The 18,554-nt window shown below is 49.2% G+C and overlaps 1 protein-coding gene across 1 annotated transcript; it reads right to left on the bottom strand.

Moving 5' to 3' along the window:
- Positions 1-9,194: 9,194 nt before the first annotated feature.
- On the bottom strand, positions 9,195-14,926 carry KCNG1 (potassium voltage-gated channel modifier subfamily G member 1). The gene is made up of 3 exons (XM_018917423.3): positions 14,821-14,926; positions 12,758-13,562; positions 9,195-12,269 (listed from the first exon to the last, which is right to left on the bottom strand). The coding sequence occupies exons 2-3, from the start codon at positions 13,514-13,516 to the stop codon at positions 11,499-11,501; spliced, it is 1,530 nt and encodes a 509-aa protein (XP_018772968.1). The 5' UTR covers positions 13,517-13,562; positions 14,821-14,926; the 3' UTR covers positions 9,195-11,498.
- Between the last annotated feature and the right edge of the window lie 3,628 nt (positions 14,927-18,554).

Here is an 18,554-nt window from a genome sequence, read left to right as displayed (position 1 = left end):
GCTGGTCTGTAGCACTATTCATCTGTGACAGGGAATTGCCAGGACAGCACTAACGAGACCATGGTGGTCAACACCTTTCAGTTCTGTGTGTATTCATGGACTGGAACAGCACCAGGGTGTTCAGAACTTCCCGAGCCATCCATCCTCCTTTGCTGGATGGCAAAGCAGTGATTCCCCAGCTTGAATAGAGAAACTGAGGTTAACTGTTGATAAGACACAAGTTTGACCCCTGAAAGCTGGTAAAACAGACAGAAAATGCTTTTATCAGTGCTTAGAAGATTTCAGAGATTCGGAGATAATGGGGAGGTGAGAGAGGGCAAAATTAGGTATTTATCCTCCCTCCAGACCTGTTTCCTGAGTTTTCTCCCTGTTGCTTGGCAGTGGCACCTCCCCAGTTGGATTTGCTCGCTGGCATGAAGAGCTCTGCACATCTGGGGAGTGTCTGTGCTTTACTGAATGAAAAGAAGGAGAAATAAATAGCTTCTCAACAGAGCTGCCTGAGGCCTCATCACCTCAGCATAGCAATTATCTCCTTATATTAATTAAGGTATGAATTTCTTTACTTTCTGAGGAGGAAAGAAACACCTGTCATGACTAATCTTCACATTGTACCAGGGGAAAAAAGGAATAGTGCCATTATAATTAGTGGTTGAAAAAGGTGTATTTTGGTAAAATAAATTTGAGAACAGCCACACTCCCAGCTGCATTATTGCATGCCATGGTTCTGGCAATGGCAGTCTCGTGAAGGAACAGCAGTGAGTTTGTAAACAGAGAGTCAGATCTTGCACTTTAGAGAACATGAAAGGCCAGGGCTTAAAGTAAACGTCATTGTTTGTGGTGTGTGCCCAAGAGTCGTGTGCTTGTGGAGGCACAGCTCAGGCACTGATTGTGATTGGATTCTGGGCTTTCCTCTCTTGGGAATTAGAAACCAGGGGCACTTGTTGAAATGCCTGACCTGGGTTTAAATTTTTCTGCCTTGACTGTGATTTCTCTTCACTGTGATGTCAAGAAGAGACTGGAATGTGAAAGGCAGCAGAAGCAGTGATTGTGCAATACCCACAGTGGGTGCTGTCACATCTCACTGCCCTCACAAAGGCATTCCTTCTGTCATCCCAGGCAAGGTGAACCCCAGGATTTGGGGAGAAGGGAAAAGCTCTTTGATTCTAAATCTGAGTGGGTAGAAATTGTGTGTGAAGTCTTTTCCCTTGTTCCAGGATTGTTTTGCCTGTGTGTTCTCCTGTAAATGCAGTCTTTGGCAGTGCTGGACTCTGAGGATAGGCTGAGCAATCAAGGACCATAAAATCATAACTAAGCCCAAAGCATTCTTATTATTGCTGGCTTATCTTTTGTTTTGACTTGCTTCAGTTCTTCAGTCCCAAACATGTAGTGCTTTCTCTGTTCATGGGGAGAAGCTCTCCTTAGAAGTTCTAAGAGGAGCACTAAGATGTGATTTGTGTTGCTGCCAAAGCCCTGTTGGAAGGCTGGGCTGTGCTGACACTGTGGATGCAGAGAAGCTGCTTTGGCCAGGGAGCTGAGCGTGGCTGGGCTCTGCTGTCAGGAGGGATGAGGTCAGGACAAGATCTTGGCCTTTGCCCTCCATGTCATGGGGCTGCATTTTCTAATAAAAACTTCACTGTTCAAAACAAAACTTTGCATTGGGTCCTTAAAATACTCCAAGCATAAATTTATCCTTTTTTTTTTGTGAAAGCTTTGAGCTGTCCTTTGTGAAACTACAGGAAGAATAATGTGAGGGCTGTGTGCTAGGTGGCACTGCAAGTTAATAAACCACAGCTCTCCCGAGCTTGTGAGATGCAATTCAAGCTTAGCAAGAGCTGAGGTCCCTTGTACAAATCCATCATTGTGCAGGTCTTCAAAAAAACCACCAGGGAAATAAAATAAAATGGAGATGAATATTAAAATGGAGATGGATTAGGGTAGCAAAATTTGGAGCAAATGTTAAAGAACAGGAAAACGCACCCACAAATTGGTTTGTGGCATTAACCTTTTGTGGTTTGTGTTGCTTGGTTAAATATATTAGCCCTGCTGCTCTACCTCATTCTGCAGCTTCAACATCTTGGTGGGGAAATATGTACAGGGCAGGGAAAGAAGCAGAGAAAAGCAGAATAAGGCAAAAGACAGAAGAAATGCAGAGTTTGCAAAGTTTTATTCTGCACTCCTTTGGTGCACATCACTTTCTCCCCAGTCTCTGCTCTGTGTGTGTTATGTTGAAATCTTACTCCAGTGAGCAGGTTCCAAGGAACCAATTTAATAAAGATGTTGTGAAAGTTGTAATAGCTCAAATTCAGGGACTGTGTACCTGGGCAAGGCAGGGGGGCATTGCACCTGCTCTGAGGGGAGCACTGACAGAGCTGCACCCTCTGTGCTCCCCTGAGAGCAGCAAACAGCTGAGGCACTCTGCTCCCACCTCAGGAAAGGAAAATCCCCTCTGCTGGCCCATTCTCCAGGCTTTTAGCCTTGCCTGTGCCCGTCTGATCTTGTCTTCACAATATATTCCATGTGATTGATTCAGAGCCAACTGAAATGGATCTGTGTGCTGCTGCTGCTTTGCCCTCTTGTTCTTTTCATTGCAAAGTACCTGCAATTCTGCTATTTCCTGCCCCTGCTAGGAACAAAAACTAGCTGCCCTCCAAAATGATGGCTGTCATGTGAACCTTAGCAGGAAAGCAAGCTGTTGCAAATTCAGTCTAGTCCTGCTGTGGGACAGGTTTTCCAGCCAGAGAAGAAACTATTCCTGGTCTGCTTTAGGGATGATTAAAACGAAGGTGTCCAGTGGGATCAGGCCCCAGCTGCAGCCACAGCCAGCAGGCTGAGACAGCTTGTGCACAGCCCCAGGCTCTGTGCTGCTGCCTGGCACCCTCAGCTGGGTGCTGCCTGTCCCCCTTGGTGCCCTGGCCCCTTGTGGGCTCCCTGGGGAAGGACCAGCACAGGGATGCTCCTGCTGGGAGAGGAAGCTCTAGTTTGGCTCACAAGGTGTTCGTGCTGTTGCTAGGAGACCAAATCCCTGCTGGTGAGGAAAGGTTATCTCCAAATTTAAAATGGCTCCTTAGCAAGTTGTCTGGGAAATGAAGTCTCTTAGGAAAATGGGCATTTACCTGCTCAGGAGCAGGGGAAGGAGTCATGGAGCCACAGGATGGTTTGGTGGGAAAGGCCTTAAAGCTCATTTTATCCGAACCCACCTTCCACCATCCCAGGCTGCTCCCAACCCTGTCCACCCTGGCCTTGGGCACTGCCAGGGATCCAGGGGCAGCCCCAGCTGCTCTGGGCACCCTGGGCCAGTGCCTGCCCACCCTCACATTAACAAAATCTTCCTTGTCATTAGTCTGAATCTACCCTTTTTAGTTTAAATCAATTCCTCTTGGCCTATTGCTCCACGGCCTGCTGAAAAGTTCTCATTTTGTGAAGCACACTTCTAACTTCACTACGTAAGGGTCTGAAATTACCAAAAATCAGTAGAGTGTTTAAACTTGCCCTTTTATATATGTATTTATATGGACACATATGTATGTGCAGAGCCAGAGGTGTATTCCACATGGGGCACTGAATGTTTTAGGCAGAATTTATTGAAGTAATTTCCAGGACTTGCATGTTGTCATTTCAAACACGTTTCTGAAACTCTGCTCTCTTTCACTTTACTGCTGGAGTAGTGGGAGGTAGCAGGTGTGACAGTGATTGAAACTCATTAAAACTCTCTATAGCTGCCTCGTCATCTTCAATTAGATGACTATCTTTTTTTTTTTTTTTTTTTTTTTTAAATCACTTGAATTGGATTCTGTCATTTCTTTATAAATAAAACCATAACTTTACTTACCAGCCTGCTGTTTACATTGCCCACGTGACCTGGAAAATCTTAATTTTAGTCACATAAAGTTGTATTAGCCTTTTGAAAAGTATCTCTTGTCAATATTGCAACCAAATAAATGCTGCATAACTATTTCCAGGAGTTTCCCCCTTGCAGAAGTGATGGTGATGGTACCTTCATCCTCCTTTCCCTGCAGATCCCCCAGCCCACTCTGGAAGCGAGAGGCCAGGGCTGCCCTGCGATGGATTGAATGTTTCCCTCTGGAGTTTCAAAAGAACTTCCCGAGGTATCGTACCCACCCTTTCGGAGCGGGCCGGTGCTTTGGGAGCGGAGTTTGCCGGGAGCGGCCCGTAGATGGCAATGTGAGATCCTTGGATCGGGCACGCTCCTGCTCCTGCTCCTGTCTCTGCTCCTGTCTCTGCTCCTGTCTCCTTCTCCTGCTCCTGCTCCTGCTCCTGTCTCTGCTCCTGTCTCCTGCTCCTGCTCTGCTCCTGCTCCTGTCTCTGCTCCTGCTCCTGCTCCTGCTCCTGCCTCTGCTCTGCTCCTGCTCCTGCTCCTGCTCCTGCTCCTGTCTCTGCTCCTGCTCTGCTCCTGCTCCTGCTCCTGCTCCTGCTCTGCTCCTGCTCCTGCTCCTGCTCCTGTCTCTGCTCCTGCTCCTGCTCCTGCTCCGTCTCTGCTCCTGCTCCTGCTCCTGCCTCTGCTCTGCTCCTGCTCCTGCTCCTGCTCTGCTCCTGCTCCTGCTCCTGTCTCCTTCTCCTGCTCCTGCTCCTGCTCCTGCCTCTGCTCTGCTCCTGCTCTGCTCCTGCTCTGCTCCTGCTCCTGCTCCTGCTCCTGCTCCTGCTCTGCTCCTGCTCCTGCTCCTGTCTCTGCTCCTGCTCCTGCCTCTGCTCTGCTCCTGCTCTGCTCCTGCTCCTGCTCCTGCTCCTGCTCCTGCTCCTGCTCTGCTCCTGCTCCTGCTCTGCTCCTGCTCTGCTCCTGCTCCTGCCTCTGCTCTGCTCCTGCTCTGCTCCTGCTCCTGCTCCTGCCTCTGCTCTGCTCCTGCTCTGCTCCTGCTCTGCTCCTGCTCCTGCTCCTGCTCCTGCTCCTGCTCCTGCTCCTGCTCCTGCTCCTGCTCCGCGAGGATCAAAGCCCATTCCATTCCCCGAACCCTGACAGCCCGGAACTGGGCTGGTTCCAAGCGATTCTTGACTCTTCCAGCAGCACGGAGCCACCTCTGGGGCCAGGTGGGCATTTGGGGCACTGTCCCTCTCCTGATGATAAATGTAATTATACCCAATACAGACAATAACCAGAGATGCATTTACAGGGGACACTTGTCCTTTGGCTTTGCCTGTCAGGAACGTGCGAAAATGTAACTGTACCTCCTCCCAGCATCCCAACATCCCGGCATCCCAGCATCCCAGCATCCCAGCATCCCAACATCCCAGCATCCCAGCATCCCGGCATCCCGGCATCCCAGCATCCCAGCATCCCAGAATCCCAGCATCCCAGCATCCCGGCATCCCAGCATCCCAGCATCCCAGCATCCCAGAATCCCAGCATCCCAGAATCCCAGCATCCCAGCATCCCAGCATCCCAGCATCCCAGAATCCCAGCATCCCAACATCCCGGCATCCCAGCATCCCAGCATCCCAGCATCCCAACATCCCAGCATCCCAGCATCCCAGCATCCCAGAGTCACTGAGGTTGGAAGGGACCTCCAAGGAACATCCAGTCCCAGCTGTGCCCCATCCCCACCCTGTCCCCAGCCCAGAACTCTGAGTGCCACCTCCAGGAACGCCTGGGACATCTCCAGGGATGGGCACTCCAGCCCTCCCTGGGCAGCCCCTCCAAGGCCTGGCTACCCTTCCATGGAGGAATTCCTCTGGAATCCTCAGGGTGCTGTGCAGGTGCCTGCAGCACTGCAGCTGTGCTGGAGCTCCCTGGAGAGCGAGGGGGAAGCAGGGACAGAATGTACCTGGGGCTTTCCCAGCTCCCTTTCAAGAGAAAGTTTCCTCAAACCAATTTCAGGGTTTCTGAAGCCTCCCCTCACTCTGCCATGAGATGATTTGCAGCCTTAACTTTGCCCACGGATGCTCCCCAGAAATATTCCTCTCCAAAATTAAAGTCACCTGTGATTGTGCTGTTGGGTTTGGTTTGCATGAGGAGAATATTTATTGATTTCCCAAAATGTGCCTTTATTTATGAGTGAAGAGACTGAGTCATCTTTTCCTGGCTGACCTGGGAGCCAGCTCTGTGAGAGTTACAGATGATTTCTCTCAGCTGCTTTGTGACATGAGGAGCATCACTAATGAGAGTGAGAGCAGCACTTCAATTTATCATTCCCAATTCTGTGTCAGAACTTCCTTTCTCTATAGAATTAACTGTAGAAATTTATGCTGGTGCCTCCTTTGTTCCTGAGGTGGGCACCATTAAAATGATACTGTTATCTTTAACAAAAACATTATTATCTTGCTGACCACTTCACTTGCATGACTGAGAGCTGTCAAATGAGCTCTAAAGTTTTTTAAAACATCCCAATCTGCAGATGATGGCTGGGAATTTCTTATATTCCAGGTCAGTCCCTCGAGCTGGCTAATTATTGTGGTGTACAGCCCAGTTTTTCTGGACCCCCACTGAATGCAGGAGTTAAATTATGACCATAATTAAGGATGGCTACAAAGCTGCTGTCATTAATGAGGGGCCCTGACAAAGGAGGAGCTGAGAACTCAGCCTGACAGAGTTACACAGGTTTCTGTGCCCTGCCTGTGTCTGGTGCTGCACAAGGCTCCCGCTCCTGTCACAAGGGCTACAGGGACAATGAATGAATATTTATAAAGTGTAGCAAATATGCTCTAATTACCCTAATTGGCCTGCTGTGGTTCCAGTTATGGTAGAACTTAATTTCTGTTCAACTGACATTTGCTTCTGGATTAGTTCCTGCAGGCAAAGAAAAAGTAAAAGCCTTGCTGAAGAGGGCAGAAGATCCCCTGATATCCTGATCCTGCAGTTTCCTCACCATGCTCCTGGCAGGCTCATGGCTAATAACATTCCTCATCTCGTTAGGGATTTCTAGGGAGCATTTCAGAGAGGTGAGATGCTGGGAAATTACAAAGAAAAACAAAGAGCAAAAAGGGAGGGAGGACTGGTTTTATTGTTAAAAATTAATAGGCCAAACTCTGAACACTTTCAGGGTGGCAGCACACAAAATTCTCCTTGACTTTATTGGTGGTGTAGGAATGTATCGTTATTAGTGGTGTTTGGCTTTGCCAGACAAGGAGTCCTGTCCTGAGGACTCACACAGAGCTGCTTCCATTCAGGGAACACCTTTGCCATCTAACCTGGCCTTCACCTTGCTCTGGCTCTGCCCATTGCTGTGTCAGGGAGGCTGAGCTGGTGAGGGGTGCTGGAATGGGATGGCTGAGATGCCACAGAGGGTGTGAGTGGGTAAATCCAGTGGTTTGCAATTTCTGCTGGAGCAAGAGAACTTTTCAGGGGCATTTTTGTTGACGGGCTGACATTCATCTGCTGTCAGATGAATGACTCTAGTTCCACGCCTTCAGATCTTCTGGGATTCTGTGGGCTGCACTCTCTGTGTCTGGGATACTCCAGATCCACCAGCTCATGGGACTTGGGATCTTTTCCTCCCTGTATTTTGCAACCACAGTCATCTTTTGGATAAATAGATATTAAATCCACTGTCAAATCTTGCATGAGGTAGCCAACAGAACTATTAACACAGAAAAAATGGGCCACGCAGTATTGTACCAACTCCTGGTAGTAAATGGTGAGTAGTGACTGTGAAAATGGTGACATCTGTGACACCCCAGCCAGAGTCAGCTGCTCAGGGCAGGGGTTGATGGCACCAAGTGGTGTGAGTAGGGATTGATGTCATGGTCTTCAAAAGTCACATTTGGCACTTCCTTTATTGTCTCATTTCTAATTATTCTAATTTAAATTCAAATTATTAAGCAGTCAATTCACTCTAGAATTCAATTCACTTAGAATTATCTACTCTGGTTTCCAGCCTGTTGCAAAGCCCAAAGAGGGATGGGACATTTGCAGCAAACCATGTTGCTTGTGCACCAGGCTGAGCCCCCAGGGAAACCCTTCCCACACGAGTCAGGGACGGATGGAGCACACCAGGTTTCCTCCCAGACGACGTGGGAACCCGTGCCTCAGCCCTGCAGGAGCTTTTTGTTTCATTAGACATTGCTGAAGCCTCTGCCTGTGCAGATCTGGGCTGCTGAATTACCCTGGGAGCATTGTGAAGGGCCAAAGGGAGACGAGCTCTGATTATTCCCTGCAGAGAGCTCTGGAGGACCTTGAGCTGTAGAGACTGGGGGCACAAGAGGAGTGGTTCCAGCTCACCTCCTCTGCTGGGCTCTGGGAGCAGCCACGGGCTCTGCCCTCACTCCTGTGCTGCACCCACCAAGGGGCTCCGGCTGCTTTTGGGGCAGGAGGAGGCTGGAAAGGGAAGGATTTCAGGGAAAGCAATTGAGTGTACCACCTTACCTGGAAATTCTGCTTTCAACAGGGCTTTTTCTTTCTCAGTTTTTATGGATCCTTTTTGTTCTCTTACGAATCTGACAGATTCTTTGTTAAAATATTTTAAAGTTCTGTCCCAAAGAGCTGTGATTCTTGGAACAACAATCTCATACCTGGATTTTCCTGCAGGGGGATGATTCCCTTTGCTGCTGCTTTCCGGCCCTGCTCAGAGCTGAGCTGTGCCCATCCCCACTCCCTGTGCCACCCTCTGTCCCTGAAGGAGCACGGGGACAGGCAGGGACAGCCCATCACTTCATTAATCCAAGGAGTACAGCTCCTGCTGTGGGATTCCTGCTGCCCAGAGCCCCCAGAGCAGGGATCAGAGCAATGCCAGCCCCTGCTGCTGCTGCTGCTGCTGCACACAGGCACTGCCCTTCTGCAGAGCTTCATCAGAGCACCCAGTGCCTGGGCTGGAGCTGTCCTGGTGGCTGCACACGCTGGGCAGAGGCCAGAGAGGAGTGGCAGCCCTCAGCTGTGTCCTAGAAACAGCCAGCCAAGCCCTCCTTGCCATGGATCTGGCTACAAACCCAGCTAGCAGAGGGCAGAGGGGCATGGTCTCTGAGACCCCCAGGAAAGCTGGAGCACAGCAGCAGGGCCCACCCTGAGGCTGTGCTCTGGGGCCTCCGAGCTGGATTCCCAGAGCACAAGGACCACAGCAGGAGTTCCCCCTGTAAAACACAGCAGGGAGGTCACAGCCACTCAGCCACACAGCCCGAGCTGGGCACGGGCACCTGCTGCCCAGCACAGGGTGGCACAGCCCCGACAGCTCCTCTGCCCCTGCCTTGGCACAGCCTGCGACAGCCAAGGTGCTTTCACACTTCTGCCCAACCAACACCCAACTCCAGGGTGATGTTTTTATTTTATTTTTATTGGACAAGGGCTTTAGAATCAAGCTCTGGTTGTGGGATAAAAAAAATTAAGTGATACATGAAATAAATGAGCACTAATGTAAAGACATTGAGAAATGGATGGCCCTACAGCATTTATTAGCTAGCAGAACATGGAAATGAGCTTAGGTTTTATTTGGTAAGTCTTGATTTCTCCTTATATTCACGTACAGCTCCTTATTTATGGCTCAGCCTGTCAAACACATTCTTGGATAAGCAACTGTTGCTCACAGGACTAATCTAATTACCAGTTCTTTTTATAACGAACGCTGACACAAAGGTAGAAGATGCATAGCACTTGTGCTGGAGCCAATGCTCCAGATGATCAAACAGCTCTGAAATTTCAAAAAAATGGGGAGAAGAATTTTTTGTCACGATGTTCCTGTTTTTTGTCCAACTCTAATTAAAGATGAAGAACAAGAGTGAAGAGCTGGTTCATTTGCAGCTTTGGCACAGAGTTAATTGCCAACAGTTTTAGCACTCCGCAGTAATGTTCCATAGGCACATTTCCCTACCACAGGCTGGAGAATGCTAGAGCCCTAATTATTCGTAAAGTGCATTTTTAAAAGTTTGGGAATTTTCCTTCAGGAACAAGCAAATCAGAACGGCTTCAATTTGTATTTTAAAGACATTTGAACAGAAAATCAGCGTGCTGTAGGTTTGGCCAAACAGCACAGACTGAGAAAGTGATTTTACTTTTTTGGGAAGGGCAATGTTGTGTCCTTGGCCTTCATTTAAACCATGAACCATTATGCATTCTGACATTTCTTGCACCCTGCTCCAGAAATGCCAATAAGAAATAGTATTTCTGAAAATTAAGACAAAGAAGCACTGGTCAGTGTGATGGGGACTTCTAAATTCCCCAAGCTCTTAACTGCTAGTAAGTCATTTCACTGAAAAAGAGTGGAAAATAGGTGAAACTCTTTAAACCAGCTTTTCTTTACCTCTAAGCACACATGAAATCAAACAAGTGGATTTAATTATTTTTGAAGTTCTGGAGTTTTTCTGCTGAGCTGTTCTGCAAGTCAGGGTCACTCCCTCTAAAGGAAAGGGGGTCTGTGATGAGCGTGCACAGAAACCTGTGCCAAACCCGAGTGTCCCTGTGCTCAGGGACAGAGCCTGGACCAAGATGAACAAGACCTGGTTGTGCTTTGGGCTGTTCAGTGCTTTTCCTGTCCTATTTAGAACCTTCCCCGTCACCACCAGGTGTGTACTGATGGCAGAGCTGAAGTGAATGCTGTGCCGAGTCCCTGATGGAGGACAGTGAAGCACAGAGCTCTCCGTGCTCCCCTCCACCACTCAAATCAGACTTTCTTCTTCCCTCACTGGCAGCTTCCCACGGGCACAGAGCTCCTGCTCCTGCCCCAGAAGTGAGAGCTCGTGGGAAGGGTGGCCCCAGTTTGCCCAGCAGTGCTGGGGTCGCTGGAGACTGCCCTCTCCCAGTTCCCTTGCAGAGCTGGGGGAGAGTGAAGCTGGGAACAGATGGTGGGGAAGGCTGGCATCTCCTCATGCACATTTCACGGGGTTTGCAGCGAGTCACCTCTTATAATAACATTAAGTGCTACAAATCTCCAAGGCTTTGTTCCTTGGAATGTTGCATTCGATGGCATCGGATCAATGCTGTAACATCAATTAAATTTTGAAGCTGGTGAGCTCTGAGTATTTACATCTTTAGCAAGGTTAGGCTATAAACAGCTCGATTCTTCTGTTCTGCTGTGGTTAGGGCTGACTTGCAAAGAAAGAGCTGGTTCTGTGCTGAGTGACGAATCCTACGTGACGTTTTTGAAAAGCACAGTGGGACAAACATCCGTGGTTGTTTCCATTACCCTCTAAGGCATGTTACTGGGAGACAATTTAGCCATTAATTCTAATGTATTTACATTATTTATATACAAGAGGAACGAGAAAAATGGTAGCCTGTTTAATGATTATGTACATTGTGATTCGGTTGGAAAAATGTGTATTACAAATGGCAAAACAGCCTGTCGAGTGCATAATTATATGTTGCTCTTTTTTTTTTGTTGTTGCCAGAGAAGTTTTAATTCCTTGAATCCCACTGCATGATCTCAGTGAAAGTTCTGCCCTATACTTTATATGGGGGGGGAAGGAACAGCATAATACCAGACTTCTTAAACCACATCAGGTCCCAGTTAGAGCCCCTTCTCTTCATTTTACTTTGAGGATTACCTTTGTAGGGTGCTTCCAGAGCGAATTAAAAGATGGAATCTGATACAACGACAGCAAGAGGAACAGGAACGTAAATTTCATTCATTGTCCCTAGGCTCGGAAGAGAGAGTGGTGAACAAAACCTCGCTGCCTTGTGACTCATTGCTCATCTGAGACTTGGCTTTCAGTAAGAACTGTGCTCTCCTGTACATGATCCTCTCCTGCTCCTGCTTCAGCTCCAGGTAGGAGCGTGAGAAGGTGTGGAAGATGGAGGTGACCGGGAAGGCCATGAGGAGGATGCCGCTGAGGATGCTGCTCAGGGCCACCACCTGCCCGGGGATGCTCCTGGGCACCATGTCCCCGTAGCCCACGGTGGTCATGGTGATGACTGCCCACCAGTAGCAGGCGGGGATGCTGGTGAACTCCTGCGAGTCGGCCATCTCGTTCTCGATGACGTAGAGCAGGGGCGCGAAGAGCGCGATGGCCACGCACAGGAAGAGCAGCAGCAGCCCGAACTCGCGCGTGCAGCGCCGCGCCGTCAGCCCCAGCGTCTGCAGCCCCAGCGAGTGCCGCGCCAGCCGCATCACGTACAGGATGCGCAGCGCCCGCAGGATCCGCAGCACCAGCCCCACCTTGTCCAGGTAGATGTTGCCCGAGCTGGGCTTCTTGGAGCCCTCGGAGCCCGTGTCCACCAGCAGGGTGATGTAGTAGGGCAGGATGGCGATTATGTCTATCAGCGTCAGCGGCCGCCGCAGGAACGCGAACTTGCTCCTGGCCTGGATGAATCTGAGCAGGAACTCCAGGGAGAACCATGCCACACACACGGACTCCACAATGAAAATATTGTAGCACATCTGGGAACACTCACCCTGCGGGAAAGAGGAGGAGTTTGTGATCGGCTCTGGGTAATAACTGTTTTAGTCGGTGCGGTGACAGGAGGAGAGGCTTCTGTGCTGGTTTTTTTACACCCGAAATATTAAAGGAATTGAAGCTGTTGCTATGGGGAAACATGTTGGCAGTTTGGAACACGCTAAATGCAAAACTTAGAAAGGCTCTGCTTATTCCACAGAAGATACTGCTCGGGAATTTTAGGCTTTCTAAGTAGCAAATACAAAGTCTAACAAGGTAATATACAGAAGAGTGCACCCTAACAGAATTTTCTTTGGACACAAAACTGGATATGATTAACTCTCTTACAAGTAGTTGAGGAGTCATGTAACATTTCAAATATTCTTCACAATATTTCCCCCCCTCTATAGACAGCTGCAAAATCCCCATTGAAGTCAACAACCTCAGACCTTGTACTTGCTCTGCTCTTCCCAGCACATACCACTTGGCATCCTGAAAGGTAACTTACCTTTTCCTCCTCCTCCCTCAGGTCAGGCATGGTGCTGATGGATAAGTTCACTGCTGTAATAGTTACAAACAAAACAGACAAACACGCAAACACCTTTCCAGGAAGGCCAGACTGGGGCCTTTCCACCATGTCTTGCAACTTTTTCATGCACAAACCAATTTTTGTCTCCTCTACTGTTTCACCTGTTGTTTCATTTTCTAGGAGGTCATCCTCCCGTTCATTAATCTCTGTGAGCTCCTCCATTTTTTGCAGGTATCTCCTTTTACAACACCAGTCCAAGTTGTCTTCCTCAATGCCCCAGTAGAGCAGCTCCTCCTGGAAGGACAGCGCGCACATCTCCCGCAGGAGCCGGAGCTTGCCGACCCGCAGGAAGGTCAGGATCGTCCTGAACGCCCCTGGGTTGCGGTCGAAGAAGAACTCGTTGCACGTCACATCATAATCGTCACAGATGTTCAGAATGTCGTCAAAATTAGTGCAGAACTTGAGCTGTCCCAGGCGCGTCAGGGGGAACTCGTCCAGCGTGGTCCAGGGGAGCAGGTACTTGATGCCCCCCACGTTGATAATTATGTGACGCTTGCGGTCGTCGGGGTGGAAGCCTCTGAGCAGATCCTCCTGAGGGTGGATTAGCCTGGCTCTTTGGTAGAACACTCCCTTGAGGGTTTCAGACTCTGGAAAGAACGTGTGGTTGAAGGAAGCATCTGAAGTACAGCTCAGGGCACTATAGTCATAGTCGGAGTTCTCTCCAGGCATAAGAGTCATCGTGGAAGACAGCTTTGCATCCCTTCGCTGCTCCTGCAAGTGTCTTCTGGAACAGAAAACAGACACGGTGGTGAGGAAAGGGCAGGCTGCTTTCAGGGTTTCAGCAAGTGTGCTGGTTGGGGCCCAAAAGCATTTATGGATGATGAGAGCAATTGGAAAGGAAACAGCAGTGGCTGAGCGTGGTCAGGCCTTTCTGGGCAGGCTGGGTTTGCCCAGCTGGGCAGCACTGACCCCATGCCAGGGGCCGTGCCCAGCTCAGGAGCTCTGCCTGGCATGTTTATCACAATGGAGGCTTCTCCTGTCTCAAATACAGAGGCCTCAGGTCCCAGCAGATAAAGATGGAAACCAGGAATAATTCCCTCATGTGGCAGGATGTTTCTGGTTCAGAGTAGAGGTATAAAAATGATGACAGTATCACATTAGTGACACTAATCTGTGAGCACACAGAATTCAAGTGTGTTTTGTAGAAAATTTAATTGTGTAATTTTGTAAAGTATTACTCATAAAACTTTTGAGTATTTTAGCACCCATGAAATATACAGAAAGAATCAGAAGTCAATTTTGTTGTAATTTAGTAAATACACACTTCTAAAAACCAGTTAGTACAAGACTAATTTCTAAAAGTCCATCTGGAAACAGCTTGGGGGAAAAAGGCTCATTTGTATTGGTGATCACATAGACATTTGTATAGAGTTTATACACAATTAATGACAGGACAACTCTCTTTTTATGGGCTCATTTACAAAAGATTGCACAGAAACACAGGATTTCCATAGAGACCTTGTTGTTTCAGTTATCACTGACACTCTACAAGCAGTAACAGGGCTTTGTCCTTGCAGTATGCTGAGCCAAGCTGCCTTTACCTCTGATTGTAAGAACCCAAACATTTCTAATGACAGCCTGGAAAATCCTGTTCAAATTCAGCTCATGCAACACTGGCGTAAAGTCCGGGGAGTGCAGAGAACAGAGTTCAACTGGGTACCAAACACAGGAGCTGGAAATGTTCAAACTTCTGGCCTCCCTAAGCACTACCCTTCAGGAGTCAGCCTGGAATCTGCTCCTCCACAGGAGGCTGTGCAGCACTGCTCCAAGGCCTTTTATCTGCACACTCGGCCTCAGCTGAGTGCATGGAGTCCCTGAGTTTCACTGGAAAAGAGTATTTATTTATTAAGGAGACTGTACAATATAGAGATATTAAATATGCACCAGTATTTTGGCTTTCTAGCCTGGGCTTCACAGGAAAGGAATAAATATTCCAGTTGATTGGCTTCAGTAGAGTTTTGTTCTTGTCCTGGCTGACTTACCTCCCCTTGGATGGGCACCCCAGGGACAGAACCCCTGCTAGGGCCACTTGCTGAGCCACAGAACCCTCCTTTTCAGAAGCTGGGTTTATAAACCACACCAGGAGTGGTACATACCTATTAAAGAAGAAAAACCCATGATTACACAACAGCACAGCTGCACATCAGTTTAAGAGCTCTCCTTGCTGCAAGGGCACTTACAATGCTTCAATTAAAAACTCTCTCAGTCCTGCTCCTGAACTTCCCGGGGGTTTGGGATGAGCAGAGCAGCTCTGTGCACGCTTACAAACAGGTGGCCCCAGGTCAGCTTTGGGTGGAGAGCTATTTCCTGACCCCTCACTCTTCCAGAATCACAGAATGGTTTGGGTTGGAAGGGACCTTAAAGCTCATCTTGTCCCACCCCTGCCATGGATCAGCAGAAGAAATGCCACTGGAGTGCAAGCCATGGTTTGATAAGGAAACCAGGGCTGCCTGATGGATGTTTGTGTAGGGCTTCATCTCCCAGACCAACTGCTGTTTTATTTAAAATGCCTTTTCCCTTCTGCCTCAGCCACGTCTAATGCAGGGCTGGTCCAACAGAATGAAGATTGTGACTGATATAAGATATGGATAAGTGGGAGCTGTTAACCACTTTCCCTTCTGTAATACCAGATGATGTTGGTTAGCAACAACTTATCCTCTGAATCTCAGCCAGGAAAAATGAGGAGGCAGCTCATCCCTGTCACTGGTTTGATCTCCCAGCATATCCACAGTTGACACAATGGGAAGAAACGGAGAGAGGGAAATGTAAATGTTCTGCGTGTGTCAGACACACACTGTAACCCCCAGGCAGCAACTGTGAAAGAGCAGAGCAAAGAGAAAGGGATTTCTTTTTTCACTGCCAGCTCCTCGACCTGTGTGAGACAACAAATTGGACCAATGAATCCCCCGTGTGCCACACTGAGTGGCTGCACTTAGGAAAGGCTGCTCCTTGGTTTGCCACAACCAGAGCTGGCAAGCCCACAAATCCCACGTAGGATCTGATGCTCCACATGGGTTATTTTCATGTTCTCTGCCTCAGATACACGCAGCATCATATCTACAGGGGAAGAGTAGGAGGAGATAAAGGACAATAATAAACGTGGCCTGACTTGAAGGAAGGCAGAAAGGAGAAAAAATAAACCAATGCATTTCTCTGTGTGTTTCTCCTTTTCCTTCTGAGGGTGCCTCGGCAGAATGATGGTCAGCATTGCTTTAGGAGGAGAGAGACCCAATTAATGGAAGGACTCCTTGCTATTGAGCTTAAAGGCCAAGCAAGCTGCTTTGTTCCTCCATTGCAGCCTGGTGACACTGGGGACAGCTGGTGAGAAGTGCCTTCAGCAGTGGAGACAGCACACAGCAATGTAAGGTCACACCAACACATCAGCCTAGGGCCCCAACCTTCCCAGCAGCTAAACAAGGAGAACTTCAGGGCTCTGCTGTGACTGGAATCCTCTGCCCTGCTCTGGCTGGGTCAATGGTGAAAGCCCTCCTGGCCTGAGCTCTGAGCAGCATCCTGCCCTTGGAATGCCTGGCACTCCTGGCTGCCCTGCTGGCAGTGTGCTCTCCTCTTGGGCAACCCCTTCTCTCTGAGCACCATTGCTCTCCTCTTCTGTGAACTTACTGGGGCAAGAACTGTCTCTTCCTGCCTTGTCCACCCTGGGCATTGCTCTGGCTTTCAGAACCTGCAGTAACATGGAATAACTGGCCTAGGGGTGACTCCAAGGGGTGGATTGTGCATGGCAAGTAAGAGAAGACGTATTTTCAAAAATCTGTCCTGCACAAGATGATGTCCATTATGTCTGGTGAAGAAATCAAATTAGAAATCCGTGCTGCCCTTACTTGCAGCCAAAATTCAGGAAGGATGCCAGACTCCAAGGCAATGGGAAAAGAATTATTAAAGATGCCCTTCTGAGAGAAGGAAATAGAACTCATGAGAAACATGATAAAATTCCACTGCAAGTGTTGTTCCCCCCCCCAGTGTCCGCTGCAGTATTTTGAATTCTGCAGTGCATCTCTGATGTAATCAGAGCTCCTGCAAGGAGTCCTGCTCCTGCTCCACGGCACAGACAATTCAAAGTTGTGCCTGGATGATAACAAGCCTGCAAAGAAGATGCAGAACACCCCCCATGTCTCTTCTATCAATTCCAGTGCCTGCAACTCATCTCTGTCGCTTTTTACCATTTGTAAATTAAGTTTAAAAAGCCATTTTAAAAAGTTTCAGATTTCAGTGCAGGTTGAATATGAATACAGTGAATTTTTGGAAGGAATTCCATAAGGAACAATGTAATGATCCCATCTCCTTTTGTCTTTCCTTAGTTAAGCAGGATTTCCAAGCAGTGCCACACTCAGCTCTCTCCTGGCACAGGATTTCTGTGCTGTGCCTCACTGCCAGGCACCTCCTGCCACACTCCTGCAGCTCTTTACAGCCTAAGAACAGACCTCAAACTTCAACTTTGCTTGCAAAACTGCACTTCCAGCCAAATCAAAGGAAAACTTAGAAAGGTCAATGTATAACACGAAATAAAACTCTCCTGAAAAGCAGATAAGCTGAAAAAAAAATTCTCTGTCTTGCTCTCCTTGAGCTGGACAGTTGTGGCATCTTATGACAACCTACAAAGAGAATTATGTCAAATATGCTACTCACTGTTTGGTTTTATAGAGCTGAGCCTTATTCTACTGATAATAATCAAAAGTGAAATAACTTTGCAGATAACTTATATCCCCAGGAGAATGTTCTGAAATACATCAGGATTAATAACTGCAGTTACTCTCCTGCTGTGAAACATATTTATGTCAACAAATTTTAGCAAGTCACATTCATAGCAATCCCTTAAACATAATTTTAAAAAGTAAAGGATTTGACATTCACTTGTATAGATAAATATTTTGCTCCCAGAATTAAGATACGTAGTACGGAAGAGTTCTTTCATGCTCGTCCTGTCCTCGACCCCTCCCCAAGTCTTTTCCAATGAAAAAAAAAATCTACCGGAAAGACATTGCCTATCAAGAACAGTTCACTTGATGTGTCTGTCAGTCACCAACGAGCAGAAGTCAGTAAACACACCAACATAAAAGACATCCCTTAATTATTTAAAAATGAAAGCTATAAAAGACCTTCAGATTAGGCAAGGCGGCAGAAATTGGACACGCGAGCCTCCATCGTGCGCTGTGCAGCCCCGGACGCGCGGAGCCGGCGGGGGAAGCCGGAGCAGCAGCAGCGAGCGGCGGGATGAGCCCGGAGCGCCGTCAGCCTCCTCCGCGCCGGGGCCGGGCCAGGGCACGAACGAGCCGAGCGGTGCCGGGGAGCAGCCGAGCCCCTCCCGCTGCTGGCGGCGCGGCCGGCCCGGCTCCGGCGGGGAATGCCGGCCGCTCGCTCGCTTCCATCCCTGCGGAGGGACAGAACCTGTTGCTGCAGCCGAGGGGCCCCGCCCGCTCCGGGGGCTCGGCGGCTCCGGCCACCCCCGGCCGGGCGCTGCCCCCGCGGCTCCCCCGGGGCCGGGCAAGTTGCCCGAACTCGCCTGCGAGTTGCCGGCGGGCAGCGAGCGCGGAGCCCGCGGCTGGCTCGGAGCGGGCGCTACCGCGCTGCGCCCCCGCCGGGGCCGCGGGCGGGACGGACGCGCTCCGGCCGAGCCCCGGCCCCGCGCATGGTGCGGCACCGGCACCGGCACCGCGCCCGGGCAGCCCTGCCCGCACCGCCCGCGCCGGACGAGCAGCGG

The sequence above is a fragment of the Serinus canaria genome, chromosome 20, assembly GCF_022539315.1.
Source record: "Serinus canaria isolate serCan28SL12 chromosome 20, serCan2020, whole genome shotgun sequence".
Lineage (NCBI taxonomy): Eukaryota > Metazoa > Chordata > Aves > Passeriformes > Fringillidae > Serinus > Serinus canaria.
This window is presented reverse-complemented; position numbering and strand designations above follow the sequence as displayed.